The 26,889-nt window shown below is 40.3% G+C and overlaps 1 protein-coding gene across 4 annotated transcripts in view; it reads right to left on the minus strand.

The window, feature by feature from the left end:
• The window catches only part of WDR37 (WD repeat domain 37), a 66,320-nt gene extending 39,755 nt beyond the window's left edge, over positions 1-26,565 (minus strand). For 2 of the 4 annotated variants that reach the window (XM_073334473.1, XM_073334476.1), the window contains exons 1-5: positions 26,358-26,565; positions 14,523-14,700; positions 8,068-8,164; positions 3,889-3,984; positions 3,662-3,726 (exon numbers count right to left, since the gene is read on the minus strand). In XM_073334473.1, coding sequence (XP_073190574.1) covers positions 3,662-3,726; positions 3,889-3,984; positions 8,068-8,164; positions 14,523-14,660 — 396 coding nt within the window. In that variant the 5' untranslated portion in view covers positions 14,661-14,700; positions 26,358-26,565. Of the gene's footprint in view, positions 1-3,661; positions 3,727-3,888; positions 3,985-8,067; positions 8,165-14,522; positions 14,701-17,663; positions 17,696-25,483; positions 26,011-26,357 lie in introns of those variants that run through there. The other 2 variants (XM_073334474.1, XM_073334475.2) reach the window with 2 other exon arrangements.
• Between the last annotated feature and the right edge of the window lie 324 nt (positions 26,566-26,889).

Raw genomic sequence — 26,889 nt, forward strand, 5'->3', positions numbered from 1 at the left:
ATTTGAGTGCTACATTGCAAGCAATTAAGAGAAGATAAGTATTCAACACCTGCTTTACAAACAGTAATTTCTGCATATTCATCGAAATGAAAAGTACTATTCTGTGACTACAAAATAGCTGTACAATTAATCCTATGTTGCCCATATTTTAACTAGCCTCGTTAATGAATTTGCAACTTATGCATTACAAAAAATGGGGGTATATGCTCATCACATTAGTACATGCAGACTGGTCCACAACAATAGGAACTTTATAAAAGTCTTCAGGGAGTAAGGGAATAAACTTGTTAGACTGGAATAAATAATAAAAAAATACCTCATTCTTATCCTTTTGTTTCCCCGTATATGAATTTTGTCTAAAGAAATCCATGCACATTAAATACAGACTTTAAAGCCAGCCCAGTGCATCTCCTTACTTTTTATTTATCTAGATTATATACAAAATATTAACTTTGAATCACCCAAAAAATTAGCACTGTGTTAATTTAATTGGAAAGCAGACTTCGACTCCCTCAGGGAACGGATGGCCAGGATCCCCTGGGGGACTAACTTGAAGGGGAAAGGAGTCCAGGAGAGCTAGCTGTATTTCAAGGAATCCCTGTTGAGGTTACAGGGACAAACCATCCCGATGAGTCGAAAGAATAGTAAATATGGCAGGCGACCAGCTTGGCTTAATGGTGAAATCCTAGCGGATCTTAAACATAAAAAAGAAGCTTACAAGAAGTGGAAGGTTGGACATATGACCAGGGAAGAGTATAAAAATATTGCTCGGGCATGTAGGAATGATATCAGGAGGGCCAAATCGCACCTGGAGCTGCAGCTAGCCAGAGATGTCAAGAGTAACAAGAAGGGTTTCTTCAGGTATGTTGGCAACAAGAAGAAAGCCAAGGAATGTGTGGGCCCCTTACTGACTGAGGGAGGCAACCTAGTGACAGAGGATGTGGAAAAAGCTAATGTACTCAATGCTTTTTTTGCCTCTGTTTTCACTAACAAGGTCAGCTCCCAGACTGCTGTGCTGGGCATCACAAAATGGGGAAGAGATGGCCAGCCCTCTGTGGAGATAGAGGTGGTTAGGGACTATTTAGAAAAGCTGGACGTGCACAAGTCCATGGGGCTGGACGAGTTGCATCCGAGAGTGCTGAAGGAATTGGCGGCTGTGATTGCAGAGCCATTGGCCGTTATCTTTGAAAACTCGTGGCGAACCGGGGAAGTCCCGGATGACTGGAAAAAGGCTAATGTAGTGCCAATCTTTAAAAAAGGGAAGAAGGAGGATCCTGGGAACTACAGGCCAGTCAGCCTCACCTCAGTCCCCGGAAAAATCATGGAGCAGGTCCTCAAAGAATCAATCCTGAAGCACTTGCATGAGAGGAAAGTGATCAGGAACAGCCAGCATGGATTCACCAAGGGAAGGTCATGCCTGACTAATCTAATCGCCTTTTATGATGAGATTACTGGTTCTGTGGATGAAGGGAAAGCAGTGGATGTATTGTTTCTTGACTTTAGCAAAGCTTTTGACACGGTCTCCCACAGTATTCTTGTCAGCAAGTTAAGGAAGTAGGGGCTGGATGAATGCACTATAAGGTGGGTAGAAAGCTGGCTAGATTGTCGGGCTCAACGGGTAGTGATCAATGGCTCCATGTCTAGTTGGCAGCCGGTATCAAGTGGAGTGCCCCAAGGGTCAGTCCTGGGGCCGGTTTTGTTCAATATCTTCATAAATGATCTGGAGGATGGTGTGGATTGCACTCTCAGCAAATTTGCGGATGATACTAAACTGGGAGGAGTGGTAGATACGCTGGAGGGGAGGGATAGGATACAGAAGGACCTAGACAAATTGGAGGATTGGGCCAAAAGAAATCTGATGAGGTTCAATAAGGATAAGTGCAGGGTCCTGCACTTAGGACGGAAGAACCCAATGCACAGCTACAGACTAGGGACCGAATGGCTAGGCAGCAGTTCTGCGGAAAAGGACCTAGGGGTGACAGTGGACGAGAAGCTGGATATGAGTCAAGAGTGTGCCCTTGTTGCCAAGAAGGCCAATGGCATTTTGGGATGTATAAGTAGGGGCATAGCGAGCAGATCGAGGGACGTGATCGTTCCCCTCTATTCGACATTGGTGAGGCCTCATCTGGAGTACTGTGTCCAGTTTTGGGCCCCACACTACAAGAAGGATGTGGATAAATTGGAGAGAGTCCAGCGAAGGGCAACAAAAATGATTAGGGGACTGGAACACATGAGTTATGAGGAGAGGCTGAGGGAGCTGGGATTGTTTAGCCTGCAGAAGAGAAGAATGAGGGGGGATTTGATAGCTGCTTTCAACTACCTGAAAGGGGGTTCCAAAGAGGATGGCTCTAGACTGTTCTCAATGGTAGCAGATGACAGAACGAGGAGTAATGGTCTCAAGTTGCAGTGGGGGAGGTTTAGATTGGATATTAGGAAAAACTTTTTCACTAAGAGGGTGGTGAAACACTGGAATGCGTTACCTAGGGAGGTGGTTGAATCTCCTTCCTTAGAGGTTTTTAAGGTCAGGCTTGACAAAGCCCTGGCTGGGATGATTTAACTGGGAATCGGTCCTGCTTCGAGCAGGGGGTTGGACTAGATGACCTTCTGGGGTCCCTTCCAACCCTGATATTCTATGATTCTATGAATTTTTAGCATTTACTTTCTTATACTAATGTTTTCCCAGCTTGTTGGCAGGCCTTTGAGATTGTCAGACTAATTCTAAGGCGTAAAAGGGATCAGAGAAGAGAGTGGGGCCCGAAAAAGGTGCATAAGGTTAGGTCTGCTTCACCATACTGTATCCATGTTCCCACACTTCCAAGTAGAGCAGTAAATGGCTCCTGTAAAAATCTCCCACAATGCCTCTATACTCCCACAGCAGCACATAATGGAGCTAACCATGGGAACAGTTCAAGTATTTAATCTACAAGGTCGGGCACCATTTTTCATTGCAAACACCTCTACTGCCCTTTCCCATGAAGCGACCAATGAATGACCGTCACGCCAAGCAAAAAAGAGCAGTGTGTAGACATCTAGTGGTTTGGGAATGGGAGGGAGAAAAAGATGGGTAGATAAAAAAAAGTACAGGAATACAGAAAAATAAGACCAAAAATGGAGAGAAATGTCAACGTGGGGACATAAACGGTAAGACTGTGGCAACTGTGAAGAGACACAGTGCAAGAAGGGGTGCCTATCTGCCTATTGGAAAGGAGCATGATAGAGAGGTTAGGAACTTGAAGATCAAGAATAGACAACCTGTGATAGGACAAAGCTCAAAACCACACTACATAGACAATCAACCAGTTTAAATCAATTCAGCTGCAAGGCCTTCTAAGGATAGTTTTAGAGGTCATTCTCAAAGAAGTCCTTAGTCAAAACTTAACAGTTAATTTTGTATTTTCAACATGAAAATAACTCTTTTGTAGTTTACACTACCATAAAATCCCATACTCCAATTTCTATTAGCTTTCTTAATCATATTTTCCAGAAGCTTAGTATATCACTTCTGAAGTGAGGGATAATTGCTGAATCCAAGATAGATACTATTTACTAGGCATGTTTATTTACAAATGAAATTATACCACTTAACATACAATACATTATCACGTAGAAACAGCCACGTTAGTCTCATGAACGTTAAGGAGAGGTTTAGTTTGTCTCATACCTTGCTGGTAGATGCCTTGTAAGTGGTCTTCAATTTCTGTGAAAGCTGACTGGTACTATGACTGGCTGTTGAGACAAATAAGTTCAAAGGAAAATATTTCGGGTAGTAAGTTTGTTAACTTATTTGTGCAATGGTATCAATTCCCTTTAACTAAATTGTAAATTTTGTTAAGCTAAGTAGGAAAAGCAAGCTACAGAAAACCTAATATTTGTTAATATTTATCTTACCTTTTGTTTTCAGTTGTCCTTTGCTCAGTTCAGCTCCGTCAATTGTCTGTCCTTCAACTGCTAAGCGCTCATTAAGTGTATCGATCTCTCGACGTACTAACAGTAGCAAAAAAAGTGAATATAAATAAGCAATTAAAAGCACATCATTAAAATACTGTACTCTAAGGAATTTCGTGGTATTAAGTCACCTATTTTATGTTATGAGTCACAAGAATAGTTTATTATATTCTTATAAAAGCAGTCTGCATGTTCTAAACAAAGAAAAAATGTCATGCTGAATTTCCCAACCAAAGATAAACCTTGACCCAGGTTCCAAGGAAACTTTGCCAAATAGTCTTATCACTTCTCACTACAGTTTGCTAGCTGATGTGACCGAACATTAACAGGACAATACCTGTAATGTGTGTAGAACTCATGCATCAAAAACTCCACTCAAAAAATGGAAATTTGGGAAGTGAACGTAAGTCTGTAGCCTCATAGCAGTTATTTCATCCACAATTAGCAAGTCATTTCCAGGTTCTATTAAGTTATAAAGCAGAGTTTTTCCTTCTGTATGCTATTGATTGGAAGCTAGTGCATTGCTGAAAATCAAAAAGATACTGTAGGACAACAGCATATTGAAGCTAATAAGATTAAACAAGAACACTCATTACTCCTGGGGGAACTATGCGCTACTGTGCATTCGCATAATTAATGAGCCACGCATATTTTTAATTTTTTGCGCAAAAAAAAGCTTCTGCCAAAAAGTTACTGCAGTTCCACCTTTTGCCCACCATAGGGCGCTGTGGAACTAGAACACAGCAGCTCCCAGCCTGCCAAGAAAGAGAAAGAGCCTGCACAGACTTCTTCACAGGTCAGGAGACAGGGGCTACGGAGAGACAGACAGCGTGGGGGTGCTGGTGGGGGGGGGGGGGGGTCAGAGAGAGGCTCATAAGGGCTAGTGCGGGATGACAGACTGGGGCAGGGGCTGAATGGGAGTGCAGGTGCAGGTCCACATAGGGACGGGGGAGGTGGTTCAGGGATACATAGGGACGGGGGAGTGCCTGGGTGGGGGCACAGAGCCACATGGAGATGGGGTGTCTGACTGTGGGTGGAGAGACATGTGGACAGGGGGTGCAAGGACACATGGGAGAGTCTGGAGTCAGCCAGAAGCTCCCTAACAATCCCTCCCAGCCCCCACAAAAAACCTGTTCCATACTTTTCCCACACATACCAAACACTCCAAGTTCACACCCAGGCTCCTTCCCAGCAATTTACTTCTCTCTCCCTCAGCACTTCTGTTACCCGACTCCCCCCAGCCTTTGCTCTGTTTCTGTGGAGTGCAGGAAAAACTGTTCTGTATAACAGTTTAAAATGAATTATTACTCAAGAGTTCTGTGTTAATATGCCTAGTAAGGAATCTATTTGTCAAAAAACATTCCCTGACCCTTTGTTGGCTCTTTAGTTACAGACATACTCGCTGACAGGTATTTTGAAATAAATGACCAAAAATAATTGAAACTGGTGTGATTGTATTGTGTTATTTTGACAAATAAAATATGCAGAATTTTAAAATATTGTGCACAGAATTTTTAATTTTTTGGCACCGAGTTCTCCCAGGAGTAACTCATTTTATTCCTAGAAGTATCTTAAGATTAACTTATTTTTAAAAGAAGAATTCAATGTTTGTACTATACATTTAATGTGTTTCATTCAAGTGTTCCATAAACATTTACTGTAATACAGAAGTAGTTTTTGCATGTAAGCATAAAAAACTATGTTCACAACATGAATGAGAATCTCAACAGCACCTCCGATACTGTGTACATACAGTATTGCACAATTTACTTTTACCATTACTTCTCTAAACCACCCATACTAACCATTTGTACTATACAATTTTTTATAAGCAGGGCTGATAGCACCACTAACTAAGGTTACCCAATACTTCCTATGATAAAACACACAGTTTTCAATGTTTTATACCTTTGCCAAACTTAATTGCTTGGCTGAAGTTTTCCATGCCTGGTGTCTGCCTCAGGCTAAAGTTTATTAGAAAATTTCAGCCAAAATGGTTCAGCCACTTCAGAGAACAAGGCCAGGGAAAAATATGTTTTGCACAAGTTCAATTATGAGAACTTTTTCTTCTAAAAGCTCTTAGCCCTGTATTTTAGAGCAGAGACTTGAAATTTGGCAGAGTGGCCTTTGTGCCAGGGATGTACAGTTTGCTGTTTCTGTGAAAATCCATCAACATCTGGCCAAATTACAGGCATTTGAAAAAAAATAGCAAGTTTGCACATACTCAATAGAAACCTAGATTTGAGCAGCTAAATTCCCTGAAGATTCCATCCACAATGGGCAGTCTCCAGCCAAGAACTGAGCAGGACTTTCCCTGAAACCACAGCTCTGGGTTGCTGGAGGCTGTGCCAGGTCTGCGCACCTAAATTGAGATCAGGGACACTCTCTCCCCTGTGCTCTCAATGACCACTCTGCTGGGCTCAGGCAGCATGGAGGAGGAAGCTGGTTGATTTGAATGTAGAGGGAGACAAAGCAGACCTGTTGGTTTAGTAGAACTGGCACAAGGAGCCCAAGGGGAAAGGGAGGAGGGACTAGCTGGACAAGGAGAGGAGGACTGGGAGCCAGTAGGTGGAAGAGGAGACAAATCAAATGAGTAACTGGGGAGAGAGCCTGGGCAAGGAGACCGTGACAATGGGTGCAGGAGCATGTGTATGTGGAGGGGGCGGGATGGACACTGAAATTAGACACGGAGCTTTGGCATGGGAAGCCAGAGGGGATGGGGAACATGCATGGGACGTAATGGTAGGCCAGGGCGGGGACAGAGATCAGATGAAGAGCTGGGAGGGGAAACCGCGACTGGCTGGGCACTGGGGCTGGAGACAAAGAGCTGGGAATGACTGGGCAAAGAGACGGACTGGGATTAGAAGCCTGAGTGGAGAGTGGGACTAGCTAGATGAGTAGAATGGAACTGAGACACAGAGCCAGGGTGGGAAAGAAAGAACTGGAACAGGGACAGATAGGGTCATACTGTGGGGGAAAAGATGGAAGAGCACAGTCCCCTCCAGAGACTGGAATGGAACCCAAGACAGCCTGGTCCCATCATTCCCCTGTCGTCAGCAAATACCTGCAAAATCCACTGGCAAAATGTCCCATATTCCCCTCTAGTGCTAATTCGCACAGAGGATGGCAATCTACTATTGCTATCAGTTACTCCTAATTACAAAGGTGTGTGTGGTGGCTCTGAAGGTTCCAACACTGCTGATGAATGATGTGGGTGTCTACTAGATGTCAGATTTTTTTTTCCTGTTTGCTTTTTAAAAATACCAAGAAATTACACACACAGTGTTCAAAGAACTTTAAGGCTGCAGAGTTGAACACTCAAAAGTTAGGAAATATCAGAATTAAGGTTTGCTGTCCAAGCTTAATTTGAGCCCTTGTGTATATGCATTATGATACAGTCTTAAATTACATGATCACATACTTTTTTTCAACCAGACCCTAGGCATTTCCCAACTTTTGAGTGCTTGACTTTGCAACAATGGTCTTTTAATTTTTGTGTGTGTATAATATATACTAATATATACTAACTAATCAGAAAACCCCAGGTATTGAATAATGCTAATATATGTATTGTGAATCCTCTTTACTAAAGTAGCCCACACTAACAAAAAATAATGGTCTGTAGACATACTAGAACTATAATCCCATCTGATCTCACAACCTAATCAGGGTTACATCCAATTAATACCCTGATTGGAGACCTCTAAGAACACCTGTGTCATGCAGGAAGCTGTAGCGCTGATAATGGGAGACAGAAGGCTTCCCTTTGAGTCAATACTGAAACAATTCCCCAGTATGGTGCTTAGGAGCACAATGCTGTCAGAGTTTTATCTTTCAGGTAAGACACCACAGGAGTCCTAATTCCTTGTGGAAAAGATCCCAAGGCACTTTTTCAGAAAAGGGGCAGACTCCAATTTAGGGATATGATTTTAGGCGGTTTGTAAATCCTTCACAATGAAAAGTCCTAAATAAGGGTACATTACTTTCTAGCATACAGAGTATTTTATGACCACAATGAATCCTACTATAATCTAGCATACAGAGTATTTTATGACCACAATGAATTCTACTATAATCTAATTCCTTATAGTTGTTTTCAAATTATAAGAAAACCATACTCACATTCCAAATTTTCAATATAAAGGTTTTCAAACTCTCGCTCTATTTGCCCAAAAAGCTCCAGAAGTGTATTCCGAACAGATGAAGGAAGTTTAGTATCCTAGAGGGGAAAAAATGTTAACACTGATACCAAGTTTTAAGTTTACTTCTTAAACTATCGGCAGTTAATTCTGTAAATATTGCAGTTATGATATAATATGAATGTTGGGGTGCTGAGCACCAAAGACATTTGTTTTAATAAAAAAATCATTTCTGAACATTAGTTAGTTAGCAGAGCATTTAAATTATTTTTCTACTGTAGCATGCTTATATTTTCACTTAGTCTGATGCTGAAGAGCAAGACAAAATATGGTACTTTACTGTGGTGACCTGAATTTTTTAACTGGTATTTTGTTTAAATAAAGCTATTCAATACCTAGCAAGTTATAAAACAACATCATACATTTTAATTTCTTATTACATTTTTAATAGAGCAAGTCAGCAGATACATGGGCAAAAGTAAAAACATTAATTCTTCAAGTAATTTTAGCTGTAATAATTAAAAGCCTGAAACCCCAAGACTTCTTGGAATCACAAGTTCAACTGCTGTCAACTCACACCCTCCCGGCTGCATGAGATTTTTTTTTTTATTTAAATTCCAAAGGAAAGTTTGCTTTTAACAAAACATTCTCCAGCAGTGTTGGCACTCCAAATAATGCAACATTATGATAACTGGAAATTAAATTGAAGAGAAAGGAGTTTATTTTCTTTGTCCAAGATAAACTTTCAAGTTGAACTGAAAGAACGAACAGAAGTGGAGCCAACGTCCCTGCATGTAATGTTTCTGCACCAGCCCAAATATAGTGTAGCTGAAAACCAGACTCCATTTTCCTCTCATCTATAGCCTTTGATATCACCATCCTCCTAATTACCCAAGTTTTCAACTTGTGATTCTATTCCGGTCTCTCCCTATATATATAGGCTGTAAGCAAGTCACATCTGATTTCCTGACATCTCAAAATCTCAGTCATTCACACCTCCATGGCTAAAATTCTTGCTTCCTACTGACCAGTACAGCCCCTTCTTGCTCTGCTCAAGTTCATGAAAAATGCCATAGCTAAAATCTTCTTTTCCACAACTAACACCACTCCCTCTCAAGTCTTTCACTGGTCTTCTTTCAGTGTCTACATCAAAATTTCCTCATTCTCAGCTTCAAGATTTTGCACAGCTATCCACTGCCTACCTCTCTGTTCATTTCTTCCTACTCCTCCGCATTACCTTCACTCTGTTCAAGTCTCCTGTCCCACTGTTCCTTTTGTATCTTATGCTACCTTAATGCCGTCTAAATTCTCTTCATTCAAATACCTATTTTAAAAAAGGGGAAAAACTCACCAACTTTCCCCAAAACCTACCCAGGTTAACCACCATAAGAAAATTATTCTCCCAACTTTCAGCAAAAAACACAAGTGTGAGTGGCACTGAAACCTAAGTGTAGCTTCCCAGACCTAACTTAAAGGAGAGGAGATGTTTACTCTTTCAGAAAGAGTTTTTTCACCTAGTAATCTGGCATCTTCAGTTAAACAGGTTTCAACAAACAACTCAAAGGTATAAACAATTTGACTAAACCTCCCCTTGTAAAAGGGAAACTATAGCACCAATTTCAATCTCTTAACTCAATCTCAACAGTTCTCCCATTCTCCAGTACAGAGGAAAACTGGTATTTGTAATGTGAAACACAAGCAAGAAAACTCTTGGGCTGTATTTTACACATAATAAAGGCTTCATTTTCACACTGTTTTCCCTGTAAAGGAGAAATATCAAACCTGCTGGGTTAAATGAATTTCTTATTTTCTGCTAGAGAGCAATTTATACCAAGATGCTGCTTGTTTTTTCCTATGTAAATGGTTTTATAAATTAAAAGTGTGTGTATTATGTTATAGCTTAAGGTGTTTCCAGTTTATGAAGCAGTCATGCCTTGGAAGTACAAAAAATGAATAAAAAAAGTTGAAGAGTTTATTTGCTTGAGATGTGGTTATTACCTAAAACAGGAAGCACTCTCCAATTGTAATAAACAAAGTATCAAATTATATACATACAAAACAAAACGGGTTGCCAAACTTCAAAAAACATTCACTTTGAACAGTTAGCTATCCTGGCCACCCATCATCCATCTCCTCTCTCCTTTCATCTCATTATTTCTAATACATCTCCTTTCCTCCCTCCTCATCAAGACTCTTCTCTCCATAGTAAATGCAACACATTTCTTTACGCAGTATTCAGAACTGAATTCAAACAGATGAGCTGGGATACTTCTCTGTATACACAAATGTGACAGTTATTCAAGAGAGGAAGGGTGTTCTTGTGGTAAAAGCACTGGACAAGGACTTAAATGATCTAGGTTCAATTCTAAGCTCTGCCACAGAACTCCTGTATTGACCTTAGACAAATCTCTTGTTGTTTCATCGGCCCATTTGCAATATGGGGATATCTAGTACTTTTCTCCCACTCTATGTCTTATGTATTTAGATAGTGATGTCTTTGGGACAAGCAATTTTCTCACACTCTGAGCAGTGGGATTTCTCTGTGCTGTTCATAATACAAATAGTTCTGCTACCAAGGCCTTTAGCTGCTTTGCTGAAAGAAGGTGAGTAAACCAGAAGAAAGTAGGTAATGAATCAAAACGATTTAGCTTCTTTAAAAGATATCATTTCACTTTCATCAGTTTTACAGGACATTTTTTGTTTCATCAGCTTTACAGGACATTCTCTCATACATGCTGGAATCTCTTTAGATAGACTGAAGCTGAAACAACTGTCTGTTGAAGACAAACTACTTAGAATTGCTAAATACAAAAGTGTACTAGAGAAGGAGGATTATAAATAGCCAGAACAGAGTGAAAAACAGCTATACACAGTGATTATGCAAATCACTATGAGTTACCTAGACTCAATGAATTGCCTATTTGGGGCAAAATTGTGTATTTATGTCTCTGTTAAAATATCCTTGCACTACGGATGAGACATTTCTCTTTCCTTTCTTCTGTTGTTGATATTACACAATAACTGAAGGTGAGCTATTAATTGTGTGTGTTATATTTTCAGTTTGCCAGTTGTAGGTTTTATTTTAGAGTAGTTTTCACTAAAGTGAGAATTATTACACTCAAGATATAAAGCAGCAAATTTAGTAATACTTCTGAGTGCTTTAAGCATATGAGAAATAATTTCCATAGCTCAAAACTCTGAGCCCTTAAACCACAATCATCTGCCTGACCAGGTGTTCCAATAGCCAGTAAAAGGTAAGTAAACTTAAGTTTCTCCAAAGATACATTTATCAGACACTCCAAATGGTGATGTCTCTGGAAAATGGGAACTAGCAAGACATGTTATAAATAGGATAAAGACCACCAAGTGACAGCATCTCTTAAATCCACATAAACCTATGTTAATGCAATATTAAGGCTGAAAACTGAAAATAATCTAACATGAACTCACCTACAGGATTCAGAGTAACAGCCGTGTTAGCTCACGAAAGCTTATGCTCTAATAAATTGGTTAGTCTCTAAGGTGCCACAAGTACTCCTTTTCACCTACAGGAGTTATCCTGTGCACACCTGAATAAGTTTAGGTTAAAGTATGCAATACATGCAATGTAGCCACAATTACATTGAAAACATTAACTAACTTCCAGACTCATGCTTCAATTTGCAAACCTCAGAACGGGATTCATCACAAAACATTATAAAAAGAAAAGCGAAGAGGCAAAATCCAAATTTGTAATCATTTAAATTTCAAACCTCTGCCCCTATTTCCTATTTTAAGAAGCTACAAAGAGCACACTGTGCAGTCTGGTTTCAAAGTGGTAGCCATGTTACTCTGTATCAGCAAAAACAATGAGGTGTCCTTGTGGCACCTTAGAGACTAACAAAATTATTTGAGCATAAGCTTTCGTGAGCTAAAACCCAGTTCATCAGATGCATGGAGTGCAAAATACAGTAGACAGGTATAAACACACAGCACATGAAAAGACCCCTCCCCACCAGTTAGTAAGGCAACTCCCATCTTTTCACATGCTGCGTATTTATACTTGCCTACTGTATTTTCACTCCATGCATCTGATGAAGTGGGTTTTAGCCCATGAAAACTTTTGCCCAAATAAATTTGTTAGCCTCTAAGGTGCCACAAGGACTCCTCGTTGTTTTTGATTGTGCAGACTGTATCAGGTAAAAGGAAAACAGAGCCAGGCAACAAAAGCAAGTAGGTGTAGTCCCAGCTTCTGTGTGAAGATGACAATAAAATAATGCTACCTACTAGCAGGGAAAAGGGAACTACCAACAGGCTGCACTGTCAGCTGCTTCAAAGGCTGTTTCGGAGAAAGCCTAAGCACTCAGATGAAAGGCTGAGGATAAAAGGCTCCCCAAGAGGCAACAACAGCTTACTTCACTTGGTGGGGAAGTGTACGCAACCAGGAAGTGAAGTACCTAGAGTCAGCAGTCACTGAGGACAGAGCAAGTAATACTGGAGAAATCACTATAGAACGGAAAAATCTAGGTTGGGGGGGGGAAAAAAAAAAAAACCTTTTTGGGGCTGGGGGTAGACGGGGGATGATGACTAAATTTCAGCAATGGAACAAATTACCATATATTTTCATAAAATAATAAAATTTCATCTAATCGGGATACCAAGGGGATTGACTTGATGACTCAATATACATGCCAACTTTAATCAACCTCTAGTCTCAAAAACTACTTCGTTTTTTGTACAAACAAAAAACGTCAGAATTTAATGTCCCAGCACAGTCCATGACAAGACAGGACTGCGGATGGACAAGAACAACTGTTAAAGAAGGGAGACAAATTAATCAAGTGTGATCTACAAACAAACTTATACTGAAACAAAAGATGTGAATTTAAATCAATTTAGTTACCTTTAGTGCAAGTTAGCTAAAAATAACTTGAATCACTTTTACTGTGAAATAAAAGTGTCCACACACAGACTTGATCTGAAATAATCTGTTTTATAAAACAGATTTAATTAAAAGTTTGTATGTAGACCAGCCATTAGACAGTGTCATACAAATGTGCTTGTCAGCAGAATTTAGCAAATTTACCAGGAGCCTACAACTAAAGAAAGAGCCCTAGTCAAGGTACTTAACCTAGGGTTAAAATGTAATGTAGACGCTCAAGCCCAGGGTTCCCTGACACAGGTCAGCTAACTCAAGTCCCACTAACCCTAGGCTTACATTGTTGGGCAGGTATACCCTTAGCTTAACAGCCTGCTAACTGTATTCTTTGATATTAAACAAAACTTCCCATCTTTAATTTAATATTTACCATATAAAAATACAAAATGTCAGCAGCTCTTAACCTCTCAAGCTTTGCCCTTGTTGTCCTGGTTGCTTTTAGACCAATGTCTGTAGTAATCCAAAATAACCTTTCTGCTCGGCCAGTATCTCAGCTGTCCCTTACCACTGCTTGTTTAAGTCAGGAAGGAAGGTAAGAAGATAGTCTCAGAAAGGACATTACCTACTCAGTACTTCTGAAAATATGAGACAAAAATGGATGTTTTATATAATGAGCTGAAAAAATACAGACTAACTGTAAGGTTTAACTTTAAACACAGTGAAGGTTTCTTTAGAAGTAAGTTACCAACTAATCCAAAACTTAGAAAAAGCTAGTTACCAACTCTAAATGAGTAACATTAAGGGATTGATTACAAGGATTTTTGCTTCTGTCTAGCAAAATGAAGCAATATACCTTTGTCTCCACAGAAAGGGTAACTTTTCAGAGAGCCTTGCACAGTTAGACCTATTTTTCCTTTGAAGATTTGTGACTACAAAGAAGTTCATGACTTCTTTTTCTGATATTTTGTTCTTAATACTTCAAAGTCATCTCTCCTGGACAATCCAGTTAGAAATCTGATATTCTTTGCCAAGTCCATATTGCCCAGTATATGAAGTTAATGGCTGTTTGGAACTTAATTGCATTATGTTCTTCCCACCCCATTTCCTTACAAATTCTACATTTGTATTGGAAGAGTTACTAAAGCATTCAAAATCACTTCAGGTTAAAATGGAGTCAAGTTTGTATCTGTTACCAGAGCTCTGGGCAGGTAAACGAAAGTTACACAAGATTCTTGGATTTGTCTTTCTCTGCCCTAAAGGACGTGCACAATGATCTCATTTATACTTGAGCTGATTTGTACAGACTGTTTTTAACACGGCTTGATTGTTAAAACCAGCTACCCACTATATGTGGCTAGGCTATGTTCTTAGGGGCATTTATTTTATGGAAGGGTATTACAGCATAATTTGTAAAGTTTTCCCATTAACATTTGTCCACTTAAAGTTCCAGTTTAACTAGATATTCTTCATGACTTAAGTCTGTATTTATTTTTCTGTACACAAAGAAATAAGACAGTTCCATTATTTATTTGTAAAGAGTTTTAAGAAATTAGTTCTTGAATATCAATCTGTTCGTTTACCTGCCCTTCCAACATCTCTCTTTGCAATCCCGTCCTTTCTTGCTCAGAACTGTTGGTTCTTCGTATAGAAAGACTGTGCGATTTGCGCTTCTGCTTTGCTTGCCGAGCAGTTGCACAACTTCCACTTTCTGTGGGCATTACTTCAAGGAAATAACTTCACTGAGGCGCCTATGATAAACTAAGGACAAGTATAAGCATTACAATTTGCTCTAAGTAACAGGCCACGGTAAGAAGTATTTCTTGGAATGGAAACATTTAGGTCTATTGAATTCTAGTTTTGTTTTAGATTTCATTAAGCCCTTCCAGGAGGGACTGATTTCTATTAAAATTACAGCTGTAATTTAAGTAACTAATTTTTAAGAGTTTAAATATATGCATCTGAATAATCAGAAGTAGAGAATGGAATCACATTACACTGCACTTTTTCATTGGTTACTAACCCTCAACAAAATGAAAAAAATAATTTCACTATCTTGTGATAACTAACCACTTTCCAAATTAAAATCTAGAGATAGCTCCAAAATGCTTCCAGGAAACAACCAATATTCATATTGTATTTCACTGAAACACATGCAAAGTTAAAACCCAGCTGGAAAATGGAAGTACAGGGACTTGATAATTGAGGGACACTGTCAGGTTGCAAAATATATAAAACCACATTTGTTCGTCTACACAATTCCATAAGTGTGCTTGCTTTTTACCTCTAATGATAGTAATTTAAAGTAAGGTTGAAAAATTTGAAAATCTAGTTTTTCAACATTCACTCAGCTTGTAGAGAGAGACTAGCCTTGTCAGTTTCACGTTTGTTTATAGTCAATTTCATTTAATTTTTAATTAGTCAAAACATTTCTATAAATATTAAGTTTCATAAGGCTGTTTAAACAAAAGCCAAGTTATATACCTGACAGTATCTCTTCAACTAAATTTACTATGCATGACCCACTGTGTTTCTCAATTTAAGAAAATCAAATTATTTATTGCATAAACTATTGGAATATATACTTTGCTCAAAATTAAATGTTTTGAAACTGATACTGAAACCAGTTTTAAAACAACTGTTATAATTCCTGGATTTTTTTCAAAATTAAACTAAATTTTTGACAATCTCAGTTTTACTATAAAGCAATTCAAATAACTTAAGTTCTCACTGATTTAAAACTTTGTTGATAATGTAACATTGAGATAACGGGAAAAAATATTCATTCTCCAGCCTTAATGATTTCTGAAAAAGTAATCACAACCCAAAGAATAGCTGCAGTAGTCTGCAGAGCAAAAGGAGAGCAGAGTTGGCACAGCTATTAAGGTTGAGTTATTAATTAAGTTTCCTAAAGAAGTTAATCAGAAGAAAAATTACATCAGATCCATGGCCATCTCCAGTTTAAGATCTGCCAAAATACTGAAGCTTGAGCAAGCTAGGAATGAGCACCATCACACTCTTTACAAGATTACATGTTAACTCATTTGGTTTTCAGCATTTTTAAATCCTGCATTATCAAATATTCAGCCAATGACAAAAGTAACTTACTGAAAAGTATTATGGACTAAGAAGACAATGTCCTTCAAATTGCTTTGATTTTTATTTATATTTATATATATAAAAATCAGTGTAAAAAAAAAGAGTCTGCAGTTAAAAAAAATCTGATGGACTCCAACCGTTAGTTAAGGCTTGAATGCTTGCTCTCGCTCTCTCTCTCACACACACATTCTCTCTCTCTCTCTCTCTCTCTTTACTTAAAATACAAAGATTATTTTTAAAGGTTTTGGGCCCCTTGATGTATCATCTGTTCTAGGAGTCCCACTAAACTTCCAGTACCAAACCCACAATGAATCTAAAATAAAACCCAGGCTACAACAGTATCTTGGCTTCACTAAAATGCTTCCACTAAGTCTCACTGGGTACTTCGCATTGCCCCCTTACTCTCTTTTATCTGTGGTTTATTAGAAGGAACTAGTCACAACCAGGTTCACAAAATCATTGGGATGCAAGGACGAGGGAGAGAACTGTACTTTTGTGTAGGATGTTTCTCATTTCACCCAAAGTTTTTTTATTTATCACATAAAAGAAAACTTAGTTACTTATAAAAATAGGATTGATATAGCAAACAACTCTAAGATAGACCCAACAATTTATTTTCATCAGTTTGAAATGTTTCACTTCGAGTCATTGTCCTTGATCAACAAGGATGTCTAGATAGTTGCATTGAGGTTACACTACTCCCTTCAATGTGCACTGCCTTGGCTTATTAAAGGTATTTCATTTTGGTAGGTCTTTACAGACTTTACAACAGTCCTTTCTAGACTTCTTTCCCCCACTAGTTCTGGCAACTGCATACCCATACATTTTACATTGGAAAAAAAACAGACTAATAACTTGATACAGTCAACTGGGAGAAAAAAATTATTTCTCTCTGAAAAATGTATACCTACTGTTACACCTAATATTACAATAACTGAAAGATTAGAGGAAAACATCATTTCTCTATTATTTCAGCTTATTTTGTCCACATGATAGCATTCTAACACTTTCACTGATGATCAGTTGCACACTCTCTTTCTCATGCATCAGCACAACCACAAGACTCATGCACTACTCTGGAGACAGTTCACATGCACACTCTTCCCCAGCACTTGCATGGAAGTGTTTACTAGTACAGCAGCAGCAAAGCTGACATTGAATAGGCAGCAGGCAAGCATGTGCATAGAGAGGGAGGGAAGGAGGGAGGGGAAATAGAAGGGACCAGCTTAAGTACATTCAGAGTTGTTGCTCTTGTGCCCACCATAAAAACCTTTAGTAAAGGAGCAAAAAAAAAACAAAAACCCCGATAATTAAAGATTATTTTTTAAATTTAAATAGTATATGTTGGTTTTAGATTTGTTTAAACAATTAGCTAATTCAAACTGTCAAGTTGACAATATCCCTTTAAATATCCATATGAAAACATTTTCAAAATTGTAAAAATGATTTTTTAGTCAAAAAGGTAAACATGTGATCACAATATAAGCTACATTTTCTATGATGTAGGCTTTACAAAAAATGTCTTTGGCAATATGATCCTACAGCATAAAACAATAAAGGTGCTCATTACTGGCAGTTACCTGGATGCCCCTTATTAGATAATGCTTTCAAACAGTTAAAGTTACCTGTCCAGAGTATCAGTGTCATGTTACATATCCTATGAAAACCATATTAAATATTGATTAGTAAACAGCACATAAACGGAAGTCTTTCACATCTTTAGCAACTAAAACATGCCAGACTTAAAAAAATAACCGCACGTCAATACTAAGCACCATATTTGACCCAAACATGGAGAAAGACTTAAAATTGTCATGTTATATAGTTAGTCTGATTAGTCAAGTATATTGGCTTTTCTTCCTGCTGATTCAGGAAGTGGTATCAATGGTTTCTGTAAAGAGCCATACCCATCTCTCCTCTGCTGACAGAGCTACCTGGCTGAAGAGCCAGCATGGGTCAATGATCCACTTGCCTCCTGAACCCTGGTTCCAAACCAAACGGAACTTCTCAAAGCTAATTCTTAGTGTAAAAGGGGGACAGCTGATCAGGAATAAACAAACAATCTGTACAGCAGCAGGATCTAATACTGCAATATTGTTAAACAGCATTCTAGCTGCATTTTAGAATGCTGATACAGATGTACTATAGAATCAGCACAATGAATATCTATACTCATTCTGCCAAGAAGCTTCAGACAGCTCAAGTGTTACAATAAATGCCTGGATAGTATTTTCTCCCACAGTGATTTCTCAAAGCCTTGACTTAATAAAGATGTGTGTCCAACTCATTTGCTACCAATCAGCACAAGCAGGGACAAACGATGTACTCTGGAGAATAGCCTAGTTGTGAATAATCACCTATTCTTACAATGCCATATTATTCATATATTTCAATTATCCTTTTTTGATACAACTAATAAACATTTTAAAATGTGAGAAAGTAAAGCCCTATCACCTACCGTTCTGTGATAAAAGTTACCATATATTGACTCAATTATAGTATTTTGTTAGAGTTGGAATAGATTTGTGTAACATATTATTGTTGTGCTTTATTGGACTATGATGATGAAGCAGCAGTCACTAATTCAAATTAAGGTGCAAACTAGTATTAGACTTCCATTCTTTTCAGAAAGGCACTTACTGCAACAATCAACCTACTCTGCTTGCATGTTTCTTCCCTGTTGTTCGCTGTTCAGGAGTTGAACAAGTTGTGTAATGCAAGGAAAGAATGCAAGGGGCAAGCTTGTTGCTGCAAGCCAGAGAGGAAATCCGTTTTAGGCAGTGTCAGAGTGCCGATGGAATGACTAAATCACTGCAGCTCCTTTTTTGTTCTTTCAAAAAAACAAAAAAGAGTTGGGAAAAAACATGGAGGTGCTCAGGGAGAATGAAGAGTTTGCAGCAAGATCTCTTACCTCAGAACGAAGTTCATTTTCCTCATTCCCTGCTCAATTTTGTTAAATTCTATCTATATTGATATTGAATACTTTAGAGGGAGATTTTCAAAAGCAAATAAGGAATGTAGTTGTCCCATTACCTTTTGCTCCTAAATCCCTTACGTACTTTTGAATATCTCCCTATCAAACATTAAGTTTCAGAATAACAACTACCTATTTTAGTGTGCAGTACATAATGAAGTAGATCTGAAAGTTTCTTATTGTTGAACAGGAGGATAATCGCGAAAATGAAGTCCGATTAAACAGGTTGATTTCAAACACTTTTAAGTCATTGTTTTCCCACAGGTCATGTTTGAAAATAAGAGTGATTAATTATTTTTTGGCAAGCCTTTCATTGTATGTGACTGATTTTGAAATTAACAAAAATTTTTAATTGAATTCCTAGCTTATGCAGTTATGTTCTCAGTGTCCATATAGCTCCAGAAATTAGTAGGAACACAACGGTTCCATTTTGAGGTACTCTGTGAACACTTTATTTTCGGGTACATTGACAACTCGCAACTCCCTCATGAATTCAGTGGGAGTTCCAAGCGTTCAGCAGATTTGAAAGTCAGGCCAACTGGCTTTTTAAGATAAAAGAATAGTTGTTTCTTCTAAATCAATACACATTTAAACATTATACCATATTAGATATAGTAGCAATGCTAAAGTGAAGGATAATCATTGTAAGGATGATCAAATATTTAATCTGACACTTATTACAAGGCTAATTTAGTTTCAACATACATTGTAGCATATTATCATTTAGAAAACAAAATTATAGACTGCAACACAGGCACTATCAATTTCAACATTACATACACAATACATTCATTTAATTATGGCATAACTAACATTGCAGTTTTCTTTAAAAACCAGACAGTGAAAGTGTAAGCCCTCAGTAGCTATTGTGACAACATATTTACTTGCTATATCAAACTACTACGTTTTTTCAGTATTCTGTTACTTTTAGAAGGGTCAGAAAGGAGAAAGGAACCTCTCCAGGGATGGTAACTGAACTTCCCATTTGGCCAGCTGACACATTACTCTGTTAAATGCCATGGCTGGAAAAGTTAACTAGGCAGCTACTAGCCAGAGGACTCAGCCAACTAGACAAGGGCCAATGTGAAAGACAGTAAGAGAACCCACTAGTGAAGTTCAAGAGCAATGTACTGGTGAAAAGCCCAGCCCTCATTCCCATGTTCTGAAGAGGCAGTAAATACTGCCCCAGATCCATCTCAGGGCTCCATCTTTCATTAGCCTATCTGAAATCTGTTATCCAACAACAATTATGTGGATCCCATCTTCATAGTATCCAAGTGCTAGATAATTATATGGAAGGTAGGGAATTATTATCTCTATTTCACAGATGGAGAACTGACACAAATGGTAGATGAAATTATTTGCCCAAGGTCACACACAGCAAGTCTATGACTGCGCTAGGAACTGAAAGCAGGTCTCTTGAGACTCCATCTAATGCTCTACCTCACATGATATCGACTCAGTGCCTCCCACTGTAAAGCAAAGTGACACCATCCTTTTAAATGTATGAATTTATTCTCTCTCAAGGGATTATTTTTCACCTGGAATAGTAATACGGAAGTGTTGAAGACTTTTTTAAAAAATATGGTCTCACAGTGCAGTGTCTAGCCTCTGACAACAGCTAGACCTAGAAAATGTAAAATTTTGATATATTGAAGGTGGACAAGTCTCTAAATCTACCCAGTAGACAAATTCATAGCACATCTTTATTGCTTCAATTTAACACACAGAAATAAAGCTCACCTCTCTAGGTACAACACTGGCTATCCAACAGCACACTAGTTCATATTAATGATATTTTCACAGTGACCTGATAACTTTATGCAAGACTTTTGAAGGAACAACTTTTCTTCAGTGAATCGCTGCCTGATATTACAGTAAGGTATGTAAGTGGCCTCCATGTTATTTCAACAGATTTTAATTCCTTAGAAAGATACAAACTACCTCCCTCCAAACAATTCTGGATGTCTCAAATTCATGCATCACAATGCAAATCTAACAGTAGGGTACAGTCTTCTTGTAAATCAAATGGAAAAGGGCTTTTTTTTTTTTATGGCTACAGCTATCTGATCATCAAGAAGCAATGAGGAACCCAGGTGAACACAAAGACTATGAGTATTTGAGGAACTATTATTCTTATCGGGTAGAACTTAGGCATCTCATTCATGGGCCAGGACCTCACTGTGTTAGTGTAGCGGGGTGGTCACCCCTCTCCGGCCCTGAAGGGGTTAAAGCAGCCCTGGAGAGGGCTGTGGCTGGGAACAGCTAGGCTGATTGGGGGAAGTAGCCATAGCTGGGGCCACACCCCTATCAGGCCACAGCTGGCCCTATAAGAGGGCTGAGGTCCGGGAACTGTAAAGAGTCTCACCCTAGCCCTGTAGTGGAAAGGGCTAGCTGCCTGGGAACAAGGTACCTAAAGCCAGAGCACTGCTGGGGAAGGGCAAAGGGAGCTGGGGAGCTCCAGCCTGGTAAACCTGCAGGCCTTGGTAAAGGCCCAGAAAGGTACTGGGGCTGCAGAGGGGGAGCCTGGGAATAGGCAGAGGCAGCTGGTCCTAACCCCTTGCCAACCATGAGTAGCCATTACACTGCAGTCTGCCACAGTGAGCAGGGGTTAGGTGATGACTGGCAGTAGCCACTGAGACAAGGTGGGTTGAGAGGGTTGGGAGATCCCCTGGGAGGGGAGACCCAGAGTGTGGGGATACTGCTGGGGCAGAACCCTGAGGAAAAGGGCACCAGGGTCCAGTGGCAGGTGAGACACTGGCCAGGAGGAGGCGCCGCACCGGGGAGTCATCGCCCCACTACAGTTAGGTACTGGATAAACAGTATCTGGGTGTTGAAAACACTCAGTAGCTAAATTTCTATTATGCTCTTAAAATTTAATTTTTAAAAATAGACTAATCCCTAACAGCAATAAACCTCTTGTGTGTACCTTACTTAGCTATTGGATAACTGTTTAACCAATAAAAAAACAGTTAACAAAAAACACATAACAAGGACTCTCTAAGGGTAATACTTCTCAGTAAGATCACTCAAGTACTAGCAAGAATAATCCAACATTTGTACAACACCTTGTCTCAAAGCATTTGTAAGTGCACTAACTTATCCACTATACACAACAAAAACTCAAACGCTATTCAAATGGCACACACAAACACTGCAATGTCCAATCCTCCCAACTTCAAACATTAAGTGAAACTCTAAAACTGGTCAAACATAACCCAGAGAACATCCAAACTGAGCACTGCTCTTTAAATTACAAAAAGATTGTCGACTCAACACCACATTATGTAGCATCTGTCAATGAATCAGGAATAGACAACAATGACCAGTGGTTACTGGAAAAACCCCTAGCATACTGTGAGTCTCTCCTGACAAATGCTTGATAAGGTGGCCTAGTGGATAGAGCACTAGAGTGGGACTTAGAACACCAGGGTTCTACTCCCAGCTCTGCCATTGACTTGCTGGGAGACCTTGGACAAGTCAATATACCTCTCTGTGCCTCAGTTTTCCCATCTGACACTTACCTCCTTTACAAAGGATGAAAAGACTATTTCTGTATTATTACAATGATCCAAGGATTCTGTCATTTTTACACTTTGGCAAGCTATGCAAGTATTACCATGTGAATAAAGGTTTTAGAGTGGTAGCCGTCTTAGTCTGCATCAGCAAAAAAAACAAGGAGTACTTGTGGCACACTAGAGACTAACATTTATTTGGGCATAAGCTTTCACGGGCTAAAACCTACTTTATAGGATGCATGCAGTGGAAAATACAGTAGGAAGATATATATATATATTATATATACACATACACACACAGAACATGAAAACATACCAACTGCAACGAGACTAATCAATTAAGGTAGGCTATTATCAGCAGGAGGAAAAAAACGTTTGTAGCAATAATCAGGATGGCCCATTTAAAACAGTTGACGAGAAGGTGTGAGTAACAGGAGGGGGAAAATTAATACAGGGAAGTAGTTTTTACTTTTTGTAATGACCCATCCACTCCCAGTCTTTATTCGAGACTAATTTAATGGTGTCCAGTTTGCAAATTAATTCCAGTTCTGCAGTTTCTCGTTGGAGTCTGTTCTCGAAGTTTTTTTTGTTGAAGAACTACCACTTTTAGGTCTGTAATTGAGCGACTGGGGAGGTTGAAGTGTTCTCCGACCGGTTTTTGAATGTTATAATTCTTGACATCTGGTTTGTGTCCATTTATTCTTTCGCGTAGAGATTGTCTGGTTTGGCCAATGTACATGGCAGAGGGGCATTGCTAGAACATGATGGCATATCACATTGGTAGATGTGCAGGTGAACGAGCCTCTTATGGTGTGGCTGATGTGATGAGGTCCTATGATGGTGTCCCTTGAATAGATATGTGGACAGAGTTGGCAACGGGCTTTGTTGCAAGGATAGGTTCCTGGGTTAGCGTTTTTGTTGGGTGGTTGCTGGTGAGTATTTGCTTCAGGTTGGGGGGCTGTCTGTAAGCAAGGACTGGCCTGTCTCTCAAGCTCTGAGAGAGTGAGGGATCATCCTTCAGGATAGGTTACTACTGTTACTCACACCTTCTTGTCAACTGTTTGAAAAGGCCCATCCTGATTATCACTACAAACTTTTTTTCCTCCTGCTGATAATAGCCTACCTTAATTGATTAGTCTCGTTGCAGTTGGTATAGCAACACCCATTTTTTCATGTTCTGTGTGTGTGTGTGAGAGTGAGATATATAATCTTCCTACTGTATTTTTCACTGCATGCATCCGATGAAGTGGGTTTTAGCCCACAAAAGCTTATGCCCAAATAAATGTTAGTCTCTAAGGTGCCACAAGTACTCCTTGTTTTTCATGTGAATAAAGTATTCTGTTCCAAACCAACCACTTCATCTCATGTTCAAGAAAACAGTTTCAGTATACACAATCTATTTAAGCAAACTAAGTTTTAAAATGAAGTGCAGTAGGCCACTTCTCCACTGGGAAAGTATATTATAGTAGACAGCACTAATATGTTTTACTTAACATGATAAATAATTTAGTAACTAGTCGGGGAGAAAGTAAAGGGGTACAGGCCGGTATGGCGTACGGGTAAAAGGTAGCCGCCAGTACCACCCGTATCTCTGACTTTAAAGCGCTGCCACAGCAGCTCTTTAAGAACTCTGCTTAAAACGCTGCCGCAGCAGCACTTTAACATAGCTGCCCTTTTTGCGCCCCCCCTCCCCGCCACTGGCTGCCCTGCCAGATCCCTACCAGAAGGGCTGCCAATCGGGAGGCGCAAAAGGGGCAGCGAAGTTAAAGCACTGCCCCTTTTGCCCCCCTGCTGCCGACAGTGTGGGAGTGGGGGAAGAAGTAGCTGCCCCAGGGCTGTGATTTAAAAGGACCTGGGGCTCCTGTGGGCCAGTGAGCACAGATGGACTGGCTGGGGAATGCTGACCACCCCCCCACCCTCGCCCCTTCCGGGGGGAGAGGGCAGCACAACCCCATACCGGTAAGAGCTGCATTTTACTTTCCCCCTGTAACTCGTATAGACATGGACAAGTGATCTTTAAGAACATATTAGCTGGCATGCTTAACACTAATCTCTAGGGTTAACTACAACCAGCTAACATGTTTTTAAACAACTGTCCTCGTCCACATAAAGGACAAAGTTACATTTAATGTTTAAGACACAAAGGGCTGGTCTATACTCAAACTGGAACCAGAGTAACTTAATCAGTTTTAACTCACAGTTTTAGTGCAAATCTACATATGGATAATTATTTCAGATTAAGAGTTTCCTATTTCAGTTTAATTTAAATTGGTTAAAAAAAATTTAAATTAGATCGGAATAGGACATTATTTGAAATAAGACTTCACACAGACTTTTACTGAAAAAACTTTAAATTTGTGAATTAAAAGTGATTTAATTTGGTTCTAGTTTGTACACAAGCCTCTCATTAAAAGAGTTCCTAATGTGATGCATTTACCTAAACAAGCTGTAGAAAAGCACACAAAACAACAGAAGAGTGAGTGCAGTTTGGAAGCTGCCTAAAACTAAGTATGTTACTGATGAAACCAAGTTTCTATCATGCAAACATCATAAAAGGTACTAATTTTTTCTAAACCCACTTGATATATATAAATGAAGTGAGATTTTGCTGCGATGAAGGAATATTTTTAACACCACACATTTATGTTTCCCTGAAAGGTTTACTCAGTGGAGTTGAAATAAATTCAAAGGAGCTATGCCAGTTCATTAGCTAAACCTTCCATGAAACAGGGTTACTGACAAGAACGTATTAAAATGATGACTACAATTAAGTGTCAACTTTCGAATTTCCTAGCATTTCCAATTTATCAAAGCGAAGAGAGGTAAAAGTTTTTGCTCCAAACACAACATTAGGGATACAATAACTGCATTAATTCCTGAGATACAACACTTACTCTAGTCTTTATATAAAGACTTTCTATCTCCTAATTTTAGGAAGGAAATGAAACCCCACCTTTCCTTTCACTGAAGAGTGTAAACGTGCTGATAACTCCTGGAAATTCATTGTGAAGCTTTCAAAGCTCAATTTATAAACACAGTTAAAAGATCTTTGTCACTTGTGGAAGAGCAATGATTTGCCTGGGTCCATAAAGTTTCTCCTCATGCCACTGCTGTACTGTATGCTAACTGAGCAGGGGCAGCACTTGACACGATCTGTGCATGTGGAGTCTGTTAACGGTCATTTAACTCACAGAGGAAAATATAATAACGGAACTTCTTCAACGCAACTCGCCCCTCGCGGACTGGGCGTGTGACCAGCGCTCAGCCCTGAGCAAGGGGAAAGGGGGAGGCTATTTCTGCCGCGGCTCAGGGCAACAATTGTAAAATCAAATAGTCGCGGACAGTGAGGAGCTGACAGGGCACGGCCAGGGTCCATCGGCAGCACGCGGGAAACCCCTCTCGTCGCAGCATTTGGGGACCCTGGCAACGTCCCTCACCCGCGGCTCAGAGCACCTGTGCCGCCCTAGCTGTGCCCCCCAACAACGTCCCCCCCCCGGCTACGGCGCGCTCTCGCGCCGCCCCTCACCCACAGCCGGGGCCCGCTCAGACCCCTCCCCACCGTCACCCCGACCCCCGAGGGGGGGAAAGGAAGCAGCCCCCCCCCTCCATCGCCGCAGAGGAATGGCGAGGGCCCCACCCCACCGGGAGAGAAGGAACGGTGTCCCGGGGAAAGGAAGCCGGCCCGGCGGGGAGGGGAAGGGAGGAACTGCTCTAAGATCCTCCCCCACCGGCCGCCTCGCCCGTCCCGACTCCGGGGGCAGCCTCCTCGGGCGCGAAAATGGCGGAGGGTCTGGGACCGGGCCGGGAGACGAGGCCCCGGCACTCACCTGTCACCAACGGCCAGGGCCGAGTCCCAAGTGAGCGCCGCGGAGGACCCGGGACAAGCGGGCGGGGCCGGGGCCTAGCGCGGAGGGGGGACGGGACACGCAGAAACAGGCGACAGCTGGTCCGAAGCGTCTCTGCACTAAGCAGCACCAAGAACCCGCTCGCAGGAGAAACCCGCCAACATCCGGCTCCCAGCGGAAGCGCCGCCTGCACCATAGAGAAGAGGGGGGGGCTGCGCAGAGCGTAGTTTGCGGGCAGCCCGGGGGCGGAGCAAAGGCCATGGGCCCTTGGGCGGGGCGGGCCGAGGGCCGCCCAGCATAGGTCACTGGGCAGGAACCTGGCATCAGGAATCAGGCCTTTCAAAAAGCGGTGGGAGAGCACTTCAACCTGCCTGGCCGCTCAGTAACAGATTTAAGGGGGGCAATTTTGCAACAGAAAAGCTTCAAAAACAGACTCCAATGAGAAACTGCTGAGCTTGAATTAATATGCAAACTAGATACCATTAACTTGGGTTTGAATGGAGACTGGGAGTGG

Source organism: Lepidochelys kempii, chromosome 2 (genome assembly GCF_965140285.1).
Source record: "Lepidochelys kempii isolate rLepKem1 chromosome 2, rLepKem1.hap1, whole genome shotgun sequence".
Lineage (NCBI taxonomy): Eukaryota > Metazoa > Chordata > Testudines > Cheloniidae > Lepidochelys > Lepidochelys kempii.